This window comes from Phoenix dactylifera, unplaced genomic scaffold (genome assembly GCF_009389715.1).
Source record: "Phoenix dactylifera cultivar Barhee BC4 unplaced genomic scaffold, palm_55x_up_171113_PBpolish2nd_filt_p 001366F, whole genome shotgun sequence".
NCBI lineage: Eukaryota > Viridiplantae > Streptophyta > Magnoliopsida > Arecales > Arecaceae > Phoenix > Phoenix dactylifera.
Window position 1 is genome coordinate 27,330 of NW_024068690.1, and position 17,456 is coordinate 44,785.

The 17,456-nt window shown below is 45.5% G+C and overlaps 2 protein-coding genes and 1 pseudogene across 2 annotated transcripts; 1 reads left to right on the forward strand and 2 right to left on the reverse strand.

Annotated features, from left to right (window-relative positions):
• LOC120103959 lies at positions 1-9,302 on the forward strand (annotated as a pseudogene).
• Positions 9,303-9,517: 215 nt separating this feature from the next.
• Positions 9,518-11,185, reverse strand: LOC120108501 (caffeoylshikimate esterase-like). The gene has a single exon (XM_039122106.1). The coding sequence runs from the start codon at positions 10,886-10,888 to the stop codon at positions 9,824-9,826; it is 1,065 nt and encodes a 354-aa protein (XP_038978034.1). The 5' UTR covers positions 10,889-11,185; the 3' UTR covers positions 9,518-9,823.
• Positions 11,186-12,457: 1,272 nt separating this feature from the next.
• Positions 12,458-16,728, reverse strand: LOC103696478 (ABC transporter G family member STR2-like). The gene is made up of 3 exons (XM_039122110.1): positions 15,956-16,728; positions 14,973-15,706; positions 12,458-13,608 (listed from the first exon to the last, which is right to left on the reverse strand). Exons 1-3 carry the CDS (start codon positions 16,433-16,435, stop codon positions 12,609-12,611), a joined length of 2,214 nt encoding a protein of 737 aa, XP_038978038.1. The 5' UTR covers positions 16,436-16,728; the 3' UTR covers positions 12,458-12,608.
• Positions 16,729-17,456: the final 728 nt, after the last annotated feature.

The following is a 17,456-nucleotide window of genomic DNA, read 5'->3' on the forward strand; positions in this document are numbered from 1 at the left end:
ATGGCATGCAAGTTGTCTGATGTTCATGCACCTGCATCAGAGAGGAGCAAAAGCAATGTTCACAACAACTTTGGAAAAATATCGCACGTTTTTCATGCTCTTTCTTATACCCAGCACATACATAATGAAGTCCCTTATGGCACTTGTGTAGTTGTGTGTTATTCAGTCCCCATGGCATCAAGATATATCAGACATGAGATTAACATTCTCTTGCTGACTGTAATCAAGTCTTTACATGACATACTAGCTAGGGATCCTAAAACTTGCTTGAGTTTAAAATGATTGCTGATGTTATGCATAGGTAGTAGAACAAAGATTATAAACATCTTAATTTTGGGTTTCTGTGGAATAACTATGGCACGCAGATGACTGTAAATGAACCACCCTTACACTTGGGTGGGGTGCGGCTGCTAACCATATGGTAGATCAATTTTGGCACTGGGGAATTAAGCAAGGATGGTTTATTTAATTGACCTTATCTTATAATACTATTGATGAATGTTAGCCTCCAAATGCTTGTTTCGCTACAGGAAGGGTTGGGGGATGCAATCCGGGTCTCCCTCACAGAACCACCAGAGGAAGTGAGTCTTGCAGAAGACTAGTTAACCTTGGCATGCAAGCTACAGATGTTCAGAAGGGAGTGGTAAGTCTCTTCAACTGAAACAGGCTTTATAGGGTGGAGTTATTGTTCCATTAAAACAGACTTATTATATGTATGTGTATATCTGCATGCATGTGCATGCGTGCATGTCTCTTTGAAATGTAACTTGTATTAAATAATGTTTTTTGATAGGTTCCCTTTGAAGAGAAACATAGATGTTACTTTGATTTCCAACGTAGAGGTGGTCAATTACCAGTGGAGAAGGAGGTTAGCCTTGAGTTGATTTTTCAGTTAGTGCACATATTCAAATCTTATTGATTTTTCTTCCTTCTGATGATGTAGGTGCGAAGAGGTGGATTACCGAGAGTCTTGCATCATGATGGCTCTCTCCTTGGATAAGTTGAAGGTAAGTTTTGGGTTTGTGCATTCTCCATTAATATAAGGGTCATTGTTTGATGCAGCGGTAAAAGGCTTGGGCAGAAAAGCGCAATTGCATGGGTTCAAATCTTGGGATAACTACTGTGAAAAAAAAAGAAGCTAAATGTTAAGTCTGCCCTAGTTTGCCCCTCCTAGGACCCGGATTGCCGGGACCATAACTGTGTACATCTCCATTAATATCTTTTTCATGGTACATTTCCTTTTATCATAATGGTCTACAAATTGAAATTCAATGCTTAAGACATCTTTAATTACAAAATATCATGTGACACTGGTATATTCAAAAGCAGGAATCTCGGTTATACAGACAGAGTATTTGTTTAGTTCAACTTACAGTGTGTTATCTTAGTATATATTGCTGGGTAATTTGAGGCTCTCTTAACTCTCAAAATTTATTGGCAAAAACTGATCTTCTGCTCCACGATTTCATATTGGCCAATGATTTCATGATTACCTAGTATACCCTCTATGGTTAGGTTATTCAGAAATTTCATGTTGATGATAGTTTCTTTTTCCCTCCTTTCTCAGTCACCACAAATTCTTTCCAAATCTCTTGCAGCAAAGCTTCTTGTCGGCATGCCATTCCAGGTTTATGGTTCTTACTTCCTTGCTGATTTGATATCCATTTAAGAAAGTAAATACCGCTATATTTAACATATCTGGTACAAATTTCAGGATCTGGCAACAGTAGGCTCAATTCTTCTGAGAGAGCTTCCATCAATAGAAGATGTTGATGCTATGAGAACTCTAAACACTTCTTCTTTTTCTCCTCCTCCTCCTCCTTATAGTGAAGGAAAGAAAGCATCATCTATGTGTTTTGGTATCACCAGAGTTGGGAAGATCGATTATTTGTTGTTCCTTATTTTACATTCTCTACTGATCACTGACAGAGTTATTGGAATGCTAGAAGCTGACTGAAACATATTTATATATGATCAGAGGTTACCTCTTAAAAGGTAGATCGATATAATTATGGGCGTTTTAACTCCCTTGAAAGAACAGCTGACAAAGCCAGTTCCTCATGCCATTATCCTTATGGACCTCAAGGAACTTTCCACTGGTGCATATAAGCTTTTGCCAGAAGGTAAGCTACTTCCAATGTACTCTCAATAAATGCAAATAGAACTTATTTTGCTTCATAATTTTTTTCTTCGGCTATCAGCTGATTGTGTTAAATTTTTTGCCAGTAGTTGATGTCATTTGTGTTTACTAAATGACATTTTTCTTTTAGGCACTCGATTAGCTTGCATCATCCATGGGGATGAACCTTATGAGGAGCTAGACATCCTAAAAGATGTCGAGAGTTTAACAATGTTGCTACATATATAGTCTTCCATATGGCGAAGACAAAATCAGCAGGGTTCATGCAGCAAGGAGGTAATCTTAGTGAATGCATTGTCTGGTATTGCAAACAATTAGTCATGTTCCATATGGGAATGCCCATCTGTTGTTCGTGACGGACTGACCTGCTACTCCTTTCACAGCCTTTTTTTCTTACCTGTCTGTGTGTCCTTGTAAAGCTTTCAAGCTGCATTTATGCTTACACTTAGAAGTAAGTTGATCTTTTGCCTTCCTGCTGCATGCTGCAGGCTATATTGAATATTCAGAAGATAGTGCACTGGACTTTCCAGTATTCCAGTAATCCATAATACGCAATTTCCTGAAGAGATCCACAGGTAACTGCATGATTATAGTAAATCAGACCAAGTAACTGGTTGTCTTCCTTTCCTCATGCTAATCATGTTGTTCACACTTCACAGAGATGATGATCTAGTTATCACTGCTGGGAGCTATGCTGGTGCCCTTTTAGTTGATGGCCTTGGGGATCGAGTACTGCTTGAGGCTTCTGATCAAGATTTTGCCTCCTGGAGAAATACATCTTTTAACTTACTTCAGGGTTGCACAATGCGCAGCACAAAAACTGTAAGCTGTTTATTTTTTTGTTAGTTTCTTTCCTTTGAGTGAAACTTGTCAACAATCTTGATTCTCGGACTTGTTGCTTGATTGTCAAGAAATAATTCACGCATAAACTGATTTCAGGAATATGTCTCATGCCTGACCTGTGGCCGTACACTCTTTGATCTTCAAGAAATCAGCGCCCAGATTAGGGAGAAGACGTCATACTTGCCTGGTGTTTCAGTAAATTCACGATCCCATCATCTGAAGGCGTTGATAAAGTTTAGTGGACATTAACAATTTGCTATGTTTTATGTTGCAGATTGCAATCATGGGTTGCATTGTTAAACGGGCCAGGAGAGATGGCTGATGCAGATTTTGAATATGTTGGTGGTGCTCCAGGAAAGATTGACCTCTATGTTGGGAAGGTAAAGTTTTGTTTCTCCTATTGAAATGACTGAACACTTACAAACTTATTTCCCTAAATTCATCTGATGATGCAATTCATTCATGTAGTTAATATGTTTTAAGTATCGCATATTGTTAATATGTTTTAAGTATCGCATATTGTTGCATGATATTTATATTTTTCTAGAAGTTGTTCACGGTGACTGGAGAATATATGAGGTCTGAAGCGTCTCATGGAGTGCTTTCCAAATACCCATGCTTTGACTGTCAAGAGAGGCAGCTTATGCTTGATGGGGCTTTCTTCCTTTCTTTTTTTTTTCCTTTTCCTTTTTGATGTAGATGGGGCTTTCATCCTTACTGGATGAGACAGGGCTAAGCATTTGATGAATTTAACTAAGGGATCTTTTAAGTTCCTAGTAGTCGATCCCAATTCCATTTTCAATTCCATTTCACAAATTCTGGTTTGAGAAAATGAATGTTGTACAAAGGTGGGAGTCCTTTAACCTCTATCACAAGTTCTAGAATGCCTTGACACATCATGCATCCTTCTTCCTAATTGTTTCATGTTGTAGATGGTTTGAAACTGAATTTTGATCTCTGGACCATTTTTAGATTCAACGGTAATAGATCCCCCCACACCCCCCCCCCCCCCCCCCCCCCCCCCAAAAAAAAAAAAAGGTAGAATAAATTGATGCCGGACCAAGTTTTAAATGGAAGAAGGAGAAGAGGGGAAGAGAAGGAGGAAGAAGAAGAGAAGAAGGAGAAGGGAGGAGAAGAGAAGAAGAGGAAACGTGGGGGAAAGAAATCTTTAATTCTTCATTAAATCCTAATCAAGAAAATAGTTCCCTATATATAGGGCCCAAATACACAATTTGCATGAAACCCCCTTACACAAAAATAACTCCTAATAAGCCCACAAATAACACAAATAAGCCCTAAAATGCAAATGAACCCAGAAATAAAATAAACCACAAATAAATCCCTAAATGCAAATAAACCCAGAAATAAAATAAAATAAATATGCAAATAAACGGGTCTGATTCAATCCGGGGGCTCATGATCATCTGGATGAAGGGCTCTGATGTCCCCATCAACTCCTCCTGGGTGAGAAAAACTCGACCCCGTCGAGTACAGGTCTGGCCGGCTGTCGTACTGCTCCAGAAGATCGGGGTCGAGGCGCTGCAACTGTGCTCTGGAAATCCACGTCACATCAGACTTTGGTCGACCTTTCCACCGAACAAGGTAACGTTGGTAACCACCGTTCCTGGTTGAAATAACCTGCTCATCCAATATATGTTCTATTTGTTCTCTGCGTGCATGAACTTTGGAAAGTGGTGGCTCAACAGCAGGTAATAGGTCAAGGTGTCCAATATGGGTAGGTATATCAATAAAGGGGTCAGAAGGCATGAATATTATCTTTTTGTATAGGATCAAATCTTCAATATTAAATGTCGCACTAATCCCATAGTCATCAGGAAGATCCACAACATATGCATTCGAACTGATTGTCTTTAAGATTTTGAACGGTTCTGCACTACAAGTTTGCAATTTCTTAAACGTATCTGAAGAAAATCGTTCAAGCCTAATTCTTATCATGACGTAACCTTTTTCACTTAACTCTTTATAACGTCTGTGTAAATCAGCAAGGAATTTATATTTTAAGTTATTAAAATGACTACAATTGCTGATTTCTTGATGCAATAAATGTGGATGTGAAGCAATTGATTGTGCAGACTCAAAGACTCTATACTGATGAGACATGAAAAACAAGTCTATGGGTTGCCTAGGTTTGTAATCATGCACCACTTCGAATGGATTTATGCCTATGGACTTATGAACCGAACTATTATATGCAAACTCAACTGCCGATAATATTAAATCCCAAGTCCTAGCATATGCATTTGGGTTGAGCCTATGATGTGGAAGGTTGGGCAGAAATACTCTGGGAACTAGATCAATTGCGTGTTGGATATCACGCATCGGAGAAAGTGCATCCGGAAGATCATCAGGGACTACATCATTAAGCTCCTCTAGAAGGGAAACTACTATAGGGGAATGTTTAAGATTGGACTCCGCATGGGTATCTTTAGCTACAAGTGCCAATTCAGGTGACTGGCTCTCAATATCTGTCACTACCTCTTCCACAGTAGTGATGTGAAGTGGCTTGGTTGTACTTAGATCAATAGTCTCCCTTTGGGAATTATTTTGGACAAAGTCTAATTCTGTAGGTTCGTCTTCAAAGTCTTCTTCATAGTCTTTTATATTTGGTTCATAGACTTCTTCGACATATTCGGCCTCTTGGTTCCTAACTTCTGGTTCAGTAATCAGGTAGGTCTTAGTGGAACATTGGGGCGCTATGTGGCCGAATTGTTGACACCTAGAGTATTGGGTTTGGTGCCTAGGAGAGTGGGGAAGGACTACAGGTGGTGCGACCAAACCGGTTTTAGGTTGGGCTGTAACAGGGGTTGGCGATTTAGGGGTCCTAGAATTTTGCACGAGCTCACGGATCTCTTGTTTGAATTCCTTGTATCCAGCCCGCATGGCAACGATCTGTTCCTTGATAGACCTCAAAATGTCGGAATTCATGGTAGCTACAGGAGTTTTAGGTTGGCTGAGATAGTACTCCATATCATTACAGGTTGGCATGCAATGATGACACTGGGTGATGATGTGAAATGCAGTGTCACTAATGAAACCCTAATAACTATAATGTATGACCAAATTTGATGCAGGACAACCTACTAATGCAATCTATTATGATTTCAAAAATCAGCAAGTCTTCACAATAATAACTTAAAATTTAAATGTTGCTGATTTTTACTTTGGTTATTCAGAATTAAGGATTAAGATTATTCAATTTAAGAAGTTAGATTGCAATGAAGTAGTACAGTTGTTCTGATCTTAAATCAATCTGATTGAAAAATGTTGAGAAACATCCAGTTGTTAGGGTGTGCTAATTTAATATTTAGATTTTAAAAGGGCAAATAGGATGGGTTTGAAAGTAGGGGTTTTATGTTCTGAATTTTGATAACAATATAAATTTTCAAGTATATGGCTATCATGCAAGAGAACTAGAACATAATTAAATGAACAAGCCCAAAAAAAGTAGAAACCTTATTACCTGTCGTGACGTAGGCGACCAGGATGTGTGCTTGTGGGCTGGGCGACGATCGGTGCGCGGTTGTAGCTGATGGACCCTTTCAATTGGCTTCTATTTGGATCTGATCACAGCACCTTGGCTAGTCTGCTGGGCTTGTAAAATGGAGGAGAGTGGACCTGCTGAGTTCGTGAGATGGGATCAGGCCTCAGTAGTGAGGGCCTGCTGGCTTGGGCCTGTGAGGAGGCAGTGGGTGGCCCGGCCCAAAAGGGGCCTGTCTCGGGTCGATGGAGAGGTGCTCGGGTGAGTTGCAATGGGCGAAGAAGAAAGGGATGAGGGCCAGGGGAAAGGGAGGGCGGCGAGCTGTGGGTGAGGAAGCGGTGGTGAGTGGTGGAGGGGTGCGGCAGTGGTGCAAAAGATGGGGAGAGGAACACGGCGGGGCAGTCGGACCGTGAGGAGGAGAGGGCGGCGGAAGGAGGGCGGCGGGCGGCCTGTGGAGTCGGCCGGTGGTGAGGAAAATGGGAGGGGATGTACGATGAGGCCGTCGGCGTCAGCTCGGCCCCCGGCGGGATGGTGGCGTCGGCTCGGGCCCCGCGGGATGGTGGCGTTGGCTCGGGCACCGGCGGCTCGGGCGGTGGACGACGGAGGAGAAGGAGGGGCTCGGAGGCGACGGCGCTCGGCGAGGGGGAAGCACCGTGAGGGAGCGGCGGCACCTCGGCGGTTCGGCGAAGACGGCGGCGGAGGAGTCACGACGACGGCAGCGGCGGCGGGCGACGACAACAGCGGCGGGCTGACGATCGGGGAAGATGAACAGGTACCCTTTCTTTTTTTTTCCTTTTTTTTCTTTTTTTTTTCTTTTTGTTTTTTTTTTTTGGTGAACCCTTTCGGGTTCGGATTATCGGATTCGGGTTTTTAGAACGCAACCCGCTCCGATACCCGTTAACGACAGCACGTGCAATTCACGTGCACGGTTTTTTTTCTTTTTCTTTTTCTTTTTTTTTTTTGGACCCGGGTTACCGGGTTGTAGGTTAACGGGTTGAGAACTTACCCGTTACCCTGATTCTTTCTTCAACCTCCCGACGAATTCGGGAGGGCGTCGATCTTCGCGGCGGCGGCTGCGGGCGGGGCGGAGGTCGCGGCCGCGGCTCGGCGGCGACGGTGGCAGCCGATCTCGGGTTTCCCGACGGCGGTCTTCTCTGTGGGCCCGATGCAGGCGGTTGGCGGCAGATGCGGGCGGCTCGGGTTGTAGCGGCGGAGGGAGGCGTTAGGGCGGCGACGGAGAGGGAGAGCGGTGTCCCACTCCCGGATCTGGCCACAGGGGTCGCGGCCGAAAACTTCCTCCGTCAGGACCGTTGCCGCACGGTTGACACCAGGACGGCGGGTTTCCGTGGGGTCACGGTGACCTCCGGCAGCGAATCAAAGCGGCGGTGCTGGTGTTGTCGGCGGCGAGGGGTAGAAGCGGTGGCCGCGAGCGTGGTGACGGGTGGCCACGGGAACAGGGTACTACTGCAAAGGGTTTTTTTTTGCTCTGGTGAAAACACAGACCGAGAGAGAGGGAGGGTCGGATGCGGATGGGCGGCGATCTGGGCCTTCACAGACTCAGCGGTGATTTTTTTTTTTTTTTTTTTTTTTTTGAGCAGACTGACAGAGGCAAAGGCCCTGTTCTCCTTGAAGCACCGTGAGAACCAATGGAAAAGGAAGGCTGTTGTTGGATCGGGGCTTTGGCAGCAGGGGCAAAACCAGCCTTGCTCTGATACCAAGTTGATGCCGGACCAAGTTTTAAATGGAAGAAGGAGAAGAGGGGAAGAGAAGGAGGAAGAAGAAGAGAAGAAGGAGAAGGGAGGAGAAGAGAAGAAGAGGAAACGTGGGGGAAAGAAATCTTTAATTCTTCATTAAACCCTAATCAAGAAAATAGTTCCCTATATATAGGGCCCAAATACACAATTTGCATGAAACCCCCTTACACAAAAATAACTCCTAATAAGCCCACAAATAACACAAATAAGCCCTAAAATGCAAATGAACCCAGAAATAAAATAAACCACAAATAAATTCCTAAATGCAAATAAACCCAAAAATAAAATAAAATAAATATGCAAATAAACGGGTCTGATTCAATCCGGGGGCTCAGGATCATCTGGATGAAGGGCTCTGATGTCCCCATCATAAATTCATTAATTGTAAGAACAAGTTAGTACAAACGAAACAACAGCAGCAGATCAATTATGAAAAATGAAAGCTGACACAATGACTTCCATGCATCAGGTGGTGGTTAAGCGAGGTATGGCAATGGAGCATGCAACTGAAGCATCAATCCAGCTGATAAAAGACCATGGACGTCGGGTTGATCCACCTGCTGATATGTAAATGTGGACCATGTCACAAAACTATGAGCACTTGCATTTGCTGAGAAATGCATGCTAGGCACCTCGTTCGAACATTTATGTTAAAAGTGACTGCCTATACCCATATATACGACAATTCGAATGAAATGAAAAGGTTATTCATTCTATGAATTATTCTTTTGATTGCTTGGATGGCAGTACTAGTAACACAAGATGGAGCTGTTGATTATATTTCGTCAGTCTGAGTTGTAGATGCACAGAAAAAATACAGTCAACTTGAAAAGCTGTGGAGAATATCTGAATTGCCATTAATTTCTGTACAACTGGGAAAGATAATATGCACTTTAATGACATGTACGGGATATTAAGCTGGTGAATTTCAAAAGGTGGATAAGCCCATGGGTTTCCAAATGCAATGGAAGTTTTACCGTCGTGTTCAGTGTCATGGCTCTAACTGTTAGTGAAAGTGACGTGTTTTAAGGACAACAAAATCGCCATTGATGTTGGCATCAGTCATCCAGAGATTCTTCTTCTTCTTTTAATTTCTGTTCTTTAGTTGGTCAGTTCATATGATGAAAGACCTCCAATGTCATTCAGCCAAATATTTCACGCTTGGAAAAAAGCTCCTTACAATTTCACATCACAGATTGGAAAATGGGGCTTACGTTTTAATATCCTGTTTCAGGCCGGCGGTACAAGGACAACATAGAATGGTTCTGCCAAAAGCGACCATGATAAAGGCGTTTGTTTTTCTGTCATTGAGAATTTCATGGCCAAGATTCTTAAATCACAGGATCTTTACTGATGCAGTATTCTGGGCGCAACATTTTGGTCGTTGAGGTTCTCAGCTTCGAAGGGAAGAATTCCATTTGTACGAACCATGATTTATTTATGCATGCGGAGCTAGCTAAGAGCTGAAATACGGAAGTCCATAAGTCCTAACAAATACCTTTTTCAAGGGACATATAAGCAAACAGGTAACAGAACATTCCTGTCTTCTCGAAATCACCAACTTCATCACATGAAGATTCACAGAAATTAGAATGCAGCAGCTTCGCCTTCAACACGCTCCTGCTGGGGTTGGGAGGCAGCCCGCAGCGCTCGGGCCTTGAGCCAGTCGAGGATCACGCCGAAGACGAGCTCGACGTTCTCGTCAGGCTCGCCGACCAGCTGGTGCCACATCCCGGGGTAGATGCGGAGGGTCTTGTCCTTGCTGCCCGCCCGGCGGTAAAGCTCCTGCACACAAGCCGGGTCGCACACGACGTCGTCCCCGCCGTGCACGATCAACATTGGCAGCGCCACCTCCTCGTAGCGCCCCTGCACCTCCCGGCAAACCCGCAGCAGTTCCAGCGCCGTCGCCGCCCGGGGCCGCGCCACCGGCCGGCGGGGGCTCGCCAGCGCCAGCCGGCGCTTCCACTCCACCTTAAAGGAGACGTCCGGGATGGAGCCCCGGGTGACGGCCACCCGCCACGTGGGCACCAGGGCGGCGGCAACCCACAGCAAGTGCTCCAGGGGCCAGGGGGGCTTGAACTTGGGGCTTATGCCGCACATGGCCCCGTTGAGGACCAACCCGTCCCAATCCCGAAAGCTCTGGCACTCATCATGGAGGGGGACGCCGCCCTCGTTTTGATCTTGAGCCCTCTTCCGCTCCCGGAGGTGGATGAGCAGCGCGATCGCCCCGCCCAGCGACTCCGCGTAGAGGAAACACGGCAGCTCCGGCGGGTAGCGGGCGCGGAAGGCGTCGAAGAAGGCGACGCAATCGTCCACGACGGGCTCGATGTCCGGGATGTGGGCGACGAGGCCGTCGGAGAAGCCGTGGCCCTGGTGGTCGAGGGCGCCCACCGCGAAGCCCGCCTTGGCGAGGTAGACGGCGGTGAGCTGGACGAGCCAGCTGGACTCCCCGGTGAAGCCGTGGACGACGCCGATGGTGCCGACGACGTCGGCTGGGGGGACCGGGGCCCACCACTGGGTGAAGATGCGGAGGCCCCGGGGGTTGACGAAGGACGAGGAGCCGTGGGAGACGGAGTGCCGCGCGTAGAACTCCGACGCTGTCAGCTGGCCGAAAGGGCTCCGCTCGTCGGCCTCGGCCACCGGGTGAACCATTATTACTCACAAGGACAACGACGACAATCTCTTTAGACCAGTAAGAGGGAAAGGAGGAGGCACAGGCGACGATGCGGGGGATTGTGAACGATATCTATCTGTCTATCCATCCATCCATCAAGCTATCCGTCCATTAATGGATTGTTGGTAGGAGGAGGTGGAGCTGGCAGGATAGATTCGAAAAAGAGGACCCCGTGGAGGAAGAATACCTCAGGATTCGCTTGCTGGGTCCGGCGGCCTCCTCCACAGAAAAGAGGAAAAAATTAGATTTTTTCGCATGCGCCGAAATGGACGGCTCAGATAGGTCCCTCCCTCAATCATTTATTGGAGCGGTTGGAGATTGGCTGAGTGAGCGACCGCGAGCGGCGCTACGCACCAACCTGTTCCTTTCATCATTATAGCACGCATTGATTCACAGTTATTGTGACGCTCTCCGCTCTGGTCCTTTCCTGCATGCGCGCTCGCGGCAGGCTACCTACCATTCCGGTGCCGGGCGCGCAGATGAGAACCGACCGCTAAACGGCTTGCGTTCTTCGTTTTAGAACGACTCTGGTCCGGCCAAATGCATGTCATCTTGACGGATCCTCCGCGACCACATAAAAATGGCCACGTCTTGCTGGGTTTATGGTTGTCCTAAACCTGACAACTAGGCTTACATTCGATGAATTATGATTGACCAAGTAATTAGGTCCGAAAATGAAGTTCTAACCATTTGATTATTTTTAATTATTCTTTACGATTCATTTTGCCATCAGATAATATAAATTACTTCGAGGTAATGATGTATTAAGTGACGTCAAAGCACTGATAGGGCAGCCGATTTATTTATTGATCGGGATCCATCTCGATAAAATCAACGGTTTCACCGAGACAAAACTCACAATCTCCCACCAAGTTGATAGTTTCGCCAAAATAATGCCAAATAATATTCTGCGCAAGCTTATGCAAGAGTTGAGATGGTGTTTGGATTAGTTATACCTTTGTCCTATTCCTTCCTTAAAGGTTAACTTCGATAGCAGTATAATAAAGAGAAGTTTTTTTGGTGAACCAGATTTTGTTACAAAAAATGATACTAGAATTCTTAGCTGCTGAAGGTATCAAAGTTTTTGATACTATAGCGGCGCCGATGGCGGAATTACGAATGGCATGGGAGAGATTGATTTATACTTTGCAGAAGTTGAAGGCTTCTAGCATTTATTTAAAGAGAGATTTCTTAACAATTATTAAATAACTTTCAAATCCAATTTCTATTAGAATTCATCCTCTTCTTTATGATTGCTAACGTATGATGCATGCACAACTGTCTATTGAGAAATCACATATCTATAGAAAAGTTGATAGTGTGCTGATTAGATCACGAGCTATATTGTCGATTGCACTAAAACTACGCTATGGGATTCTTTGACAAATCTTTCTGTTCAATTTTTTAATTTTTTTTATAATTCCCTTGGATGTATATATACTTGCACCGGTTAATTTATCCAATTTACCAAAAAGAAATTAGCTAGACCATGCTTCGTTAATATGATTATAACATTGCCCGCAGACACATCATTGGTAGAGTGTGCATTAAATAAATGAAGAGAAATGGTTTGAATTAATTAGTAACGACTTGCGGGCCGTTGCCGGCGATATTGATCAAATATATCAAATAAACCATATATGTAGATTGCATACATGAGTAATCGTCGTCGTCGTCGTCATACATCATACTAGCATGCTATGATCTCTGATTCTTGGATGCAAATCGGAGGATGAGATAGAAGAGGATGCGATAGAACACCGCCCACCCCAAGAGGTAAAGCACCATTTTCCACTTGGCCGACTCCTCCAGACTAACGGACATTTCGCGTAGGATGTCCCCCCCGGTCACAGTGAGCCCCGTTGAGGGATCCGTCGAGAAGATGCGGTGCTTGACAAACTCGTTCATCAGCAAGCCCTCATAAGGGTATTTCATGGTGGAGATGGTGTTCATCCACTTCCACCCTCGGGGGATGGCCTGGCTGCTAAGGAAGTAGCCACAGAAGAGAAAGAAGAGGGCAGTGAATGCAATGACGGAGGCATAGCCAAGGATGAAGTTGGGGACGATAGAACTAACGAAGATGACGAAGGAGTTGGTGGCAAGCAACGAGACATAGAGCACGAGGAGGAAGTAGTAGAAGCTACCATGAAGGCGGAGGGCAAACCAAACGATGAAGGCGTAAGTGGCGGCCTGGACGAGGAGGAAGGGGAGGTAGGTGACGAGGCCAGCAATGGTGTAAGAGGAAGCACGGTAGGTATTGTGAGAGGTCTCGCGAATGAAAATGTAGCGCTCCTGGATGAACGCCGGGACAGCATCATTGGATGAGAAGAAAAAGAGGCAGACGGTGAAGATGAAGAAGCTGAGGCGATTAGTGATGCCCTGAGGGTTGTCCTTGGGGTGTAGGAACATGGTGGCCATCATCGACCCCATCACCGTCAGCACCATTTGTCGAGACAAGAACAGCTCCGGGGTGCGCCAGATGTTGGTCAAGTTGCGTCGCATTAGCACCCACACCTCTACCAGGTACGAGTTCGCGAAATTGGGGCCAAGTCCCATAAGACCAACCTGTTCGGTGGGCGCGCCCCCTAGAATGTTTGGGGTCAAGTAGTCACCCTCATTCACTGTGTAGTCACTGCTGTGGGGTGTCGGCGTGCCGGGCAGGATCTCATTTGAGTAGGTATAACACCCCGGAGACAGGCTACAATAATCAATAACAACATCGAGGGGAGGAGGAGGCGTTAATTTATTCATCATCCATCAACTTTTCATCTTATATACGCGTGTGGAGAGGGAAAGAGAGAGGTGCACTGATATCCGGTCAAGCAAATCTCAAGCATGTTGTGGCCAGGTGAAATCAAAAAGGTAAGGATCAAGCACCGATAATCCGTGCCACTTAATTTGGCTTACTATCTTCAAACTACTTATAAATAAAAAATCATATGATTTGCATATGGCTAGTCTAAAAATCAAATAGTCAAACAAACCACTATGCCTAATTTATTTAAACTTTTTTGTTTTTGACAACTTGATCCATATACCAACGGTCTCTAATTAAGTTGTATAATATTTATATATTTATAGATAATACACCACATTCAATGTCAACGGTGTGAAATCACCATCTTCCAATTTCACTTGATTGGATCCAACTTCAAACTGAATCAATGGAACCCAACTCAAAATCTCACCCTCTCTTCATATATATATATATATATATATGGAGTGAGAGAGAGAGAGAGAGAGAGAAAGAGAAACACATATATATATAGATATATATATACATATACACATGCATACGTAAGTGTGTATATATATATATATACATACATACATGCATATAACTATGGGATAGTTTAATAAGGACTATAACATTTCTCTTGAGAAAAAAAAAGTATCCACTCTTTTTAAGTTCAAAATCAATATTAGAATATCTGAATCAAAGATCCATACCATTGATGATGATTTATGTTAGTAAAAATATCTAGAAATGAAAAATCAGATATTTTGCAAGATGGTTACAATCTCCCTTGTTGATATAAAATTAATTATATATTTTGTATACATTATATAGACACAAATATAAATAATTTTCATGGTACTGGCTAGCATGCTGAAATACATTATAAAATATTTAAATGAAGGGGCTACATATATATATATATAATTCAATTTTGATATTTAAATCATCGTAAAAATTATTTTAATATTTAATTAATTTGAAATATTTATTTTTACCTGTGATGTATGGTTTAAAAAAAGATCAATATATGAATCTTCAAGTGAAATGTCAACTATCAGGTTGTTGATGCTTCCATAATCTCATGTTGGCATCTTTCAATGAAATGTCCCGATTACGATATTACATTATTGATTTTAGAGTCAAAAGAAGCAGATACCTTTCTCGCCTTGTCTCTTTTAATATATAAATAAATTGGTGTAGATGGCTAGAAAGATAAATAAATAGATGGAAGATAGACATAAACAGACCGATAACTGCAAGAATCCGAAGCATGAGCAACAGCAGGAGCGGCAAAACAATGAGATCGATGGATCGTTATGTACCTTGGAGGATTGTTGGATCCCCTTTGGTGATGATAGTCCCTTCGATGGCGAGAGGGCGTAAATTTGAGCGTCTCCATGATGCCGCTCTGGCTGCCGCTCCATGGTGACCTGGAGGAAGCGCTCCTCACGCTATGATCGAACTCTTCCATCCCGCCCTGCTTCCCACCCAACCGTTCCACGGCGCCCAAGGCTCCTCCTAGTCCTCGATGATGGTGCCCCGCCACGACTGGCGTGGGTGGGACCGTGGAGACTGAGTGCTGGTCCCCCTTGCTAGAGACACGCGGCGGCTTGAGCCCAGTGAGGCAGAACTGAGCTAGGGCCGTGACCCCGACTTCGGACTGGTCGTACTCTTGAATGACGTCCAAAAGGTGCTCGATGGAATTCTCGCCCGTAGGGACCTTGCGTCCCATGCGGCCGAGGTGGCCGGCCACGTCCTTGGGGGCGCCCATGAACATGAGCTGGCCACGGGCCAGGATGATGAGATGGTCCAACAACATCTGGATGCGGTATGAGGGCTGGTGGATGGTGAGGATGACGGTGCTCCCGGCGCGCGCAATGTGGTACACCCGCTCGATCACGCTGTGGGCACTGGTAGAATCCAGCCCCGATGTGGGCTCATCCAGGAACAGCAGTGGTGGCCCGTGGATGATGTCCACCCCTATGGACACTCGCCGGCGCTCCCCACCCGACACCCCTCGCATGCCCTCGTCCCCAATGCGTGTGTTTCTCGACGACTGCAGTAATGTACATTGCAGTGCAGTTCAATTAGATGCTTATTTACACCTTTATCGTCGACTGCTTTCGGAGGAAAATGCCCAAAAAAGGCAACCCTCGGCCATGTATATGCAATTGCAGTACCAATGTCTCTCTCTTACTCTTACGCGTGCATGAAAACGGGAACTTTAGCAAAAAACAAAAACAAAAAATGAAAATGGGAACTCTAATCTCATATAACAAGTAAAACTCCAACCGACATTCCGTACCGTCAATCCGAGCTGCTCGATGAGCTTCTCCACCCTCTGCTTCTTGTCGGCGCGAGAGATGGAGCCGAGGCGGAAGTCGGCGGCGAACATGAGCGTCTCGTAGACGGTAAGCATGGGGAAGAGGCGGTCGTCCTGCATGATGTAGGCGGAGCTGCGCTTGATCAGGCTGGGGCTCATCTCCGCGCCGTCCAGAGACACCCGCCCCTTGAGGCTCCCACTCGCGATCCGGCCGGCGAGCGCATCGAGGAAGGTGGACTTGCCGGCGCCGCTCGGCCCCATCACGGCGGTGACGCACCTCTTGGGGGCGTACCCGGTGATGCGGTGCAGCAGGTCCACCTCCTGCGACACCGACTTCCCGTCCACCTCCTGCTTCTTGGTCACGCTGTAGGTCACCCCGGCAAACTCGAGCCCGCCTGTGAAGCTTGGAGGCGGCCCCGTGATGTCGATCACGGCGTCCCGGCGGTAATCACTTGCCATCATGAACTATTCGATTTTTGTGGTTGGCGGCTCCCAACGTGGGTGGGGAAGGAGGTGGGCAGGGGATGGGCTGTTATAGCAGCTGTCGGAGGTCTGGTTAGAGGGCGGCGGAGGAGATTCCGATGCTGGATTGAAGCGACCTCATCGAAGAGGCCGCTCGCAAATTCGTCTGCTTCGATACGGTGAGGATGCTTTGTTCTCATCATGCCGATTGGGCTTTGGCCTCGCTAGCCACGGATCAAGGTTAAACCGAAAATCAGTGCACGCGCTCATGCGCGCGCGCACGGCCCTTTTCCTGTTTGGGTGGGATAAGCTTGGACGGGCCTGTCCAGTCCTTAATCAATGCCAGTTTAGAGGAGAGGAACAAGAGCAAGATTCCATTTTTTGCAGGGGCTTTTACGCATATATATTCTTATGGAGAAAATACTAGATACCTCGATCTCAGGCCAGATTGATCTCTAATACAGGTCGAGATAAACAACGTCGATCCTAGCAAAGAGTCAAACCAATCGATGCGAGCAAGTTCGTTTCTGGCCGGAAAGCCAATCGACATGTATCAACAAAAATTGACAGTCCTAGCAATCGGCCGTTATGTCAACAGCTAGCCGATGTGGCAGTACTACATTGGGCGTGCAATCAATATCGTACGCCGCCCACGCCGTAGCTGTACTAGTGGTCATTGCCTGGCGACTGGCGCACATTACAACGACCTAGATAAACGACAAAATAAACTTTCCTATACAAAGGGGCAATCTAGAGAAGCCCAGGTATGCAATATTATTCACAGGAAACTACACTCTGCTGAAATTTCTTCCTTCCATATTGTTGCCTCAATATTCTGACTTAGGCATCGAAGGTCTCCCACCAAAAACTCTCCAGCAAGTGGACTTCTTGCAAAACATCTCTGGAGGAGTTCAAACCCCGACACCTCGGCCACTTAATCCAACTCAGTTCCAACCAACTCAAAGTCATCCCGGACTGCACTCCGACCTTGGTCTATGATTCAACGACAACAAATTGATGC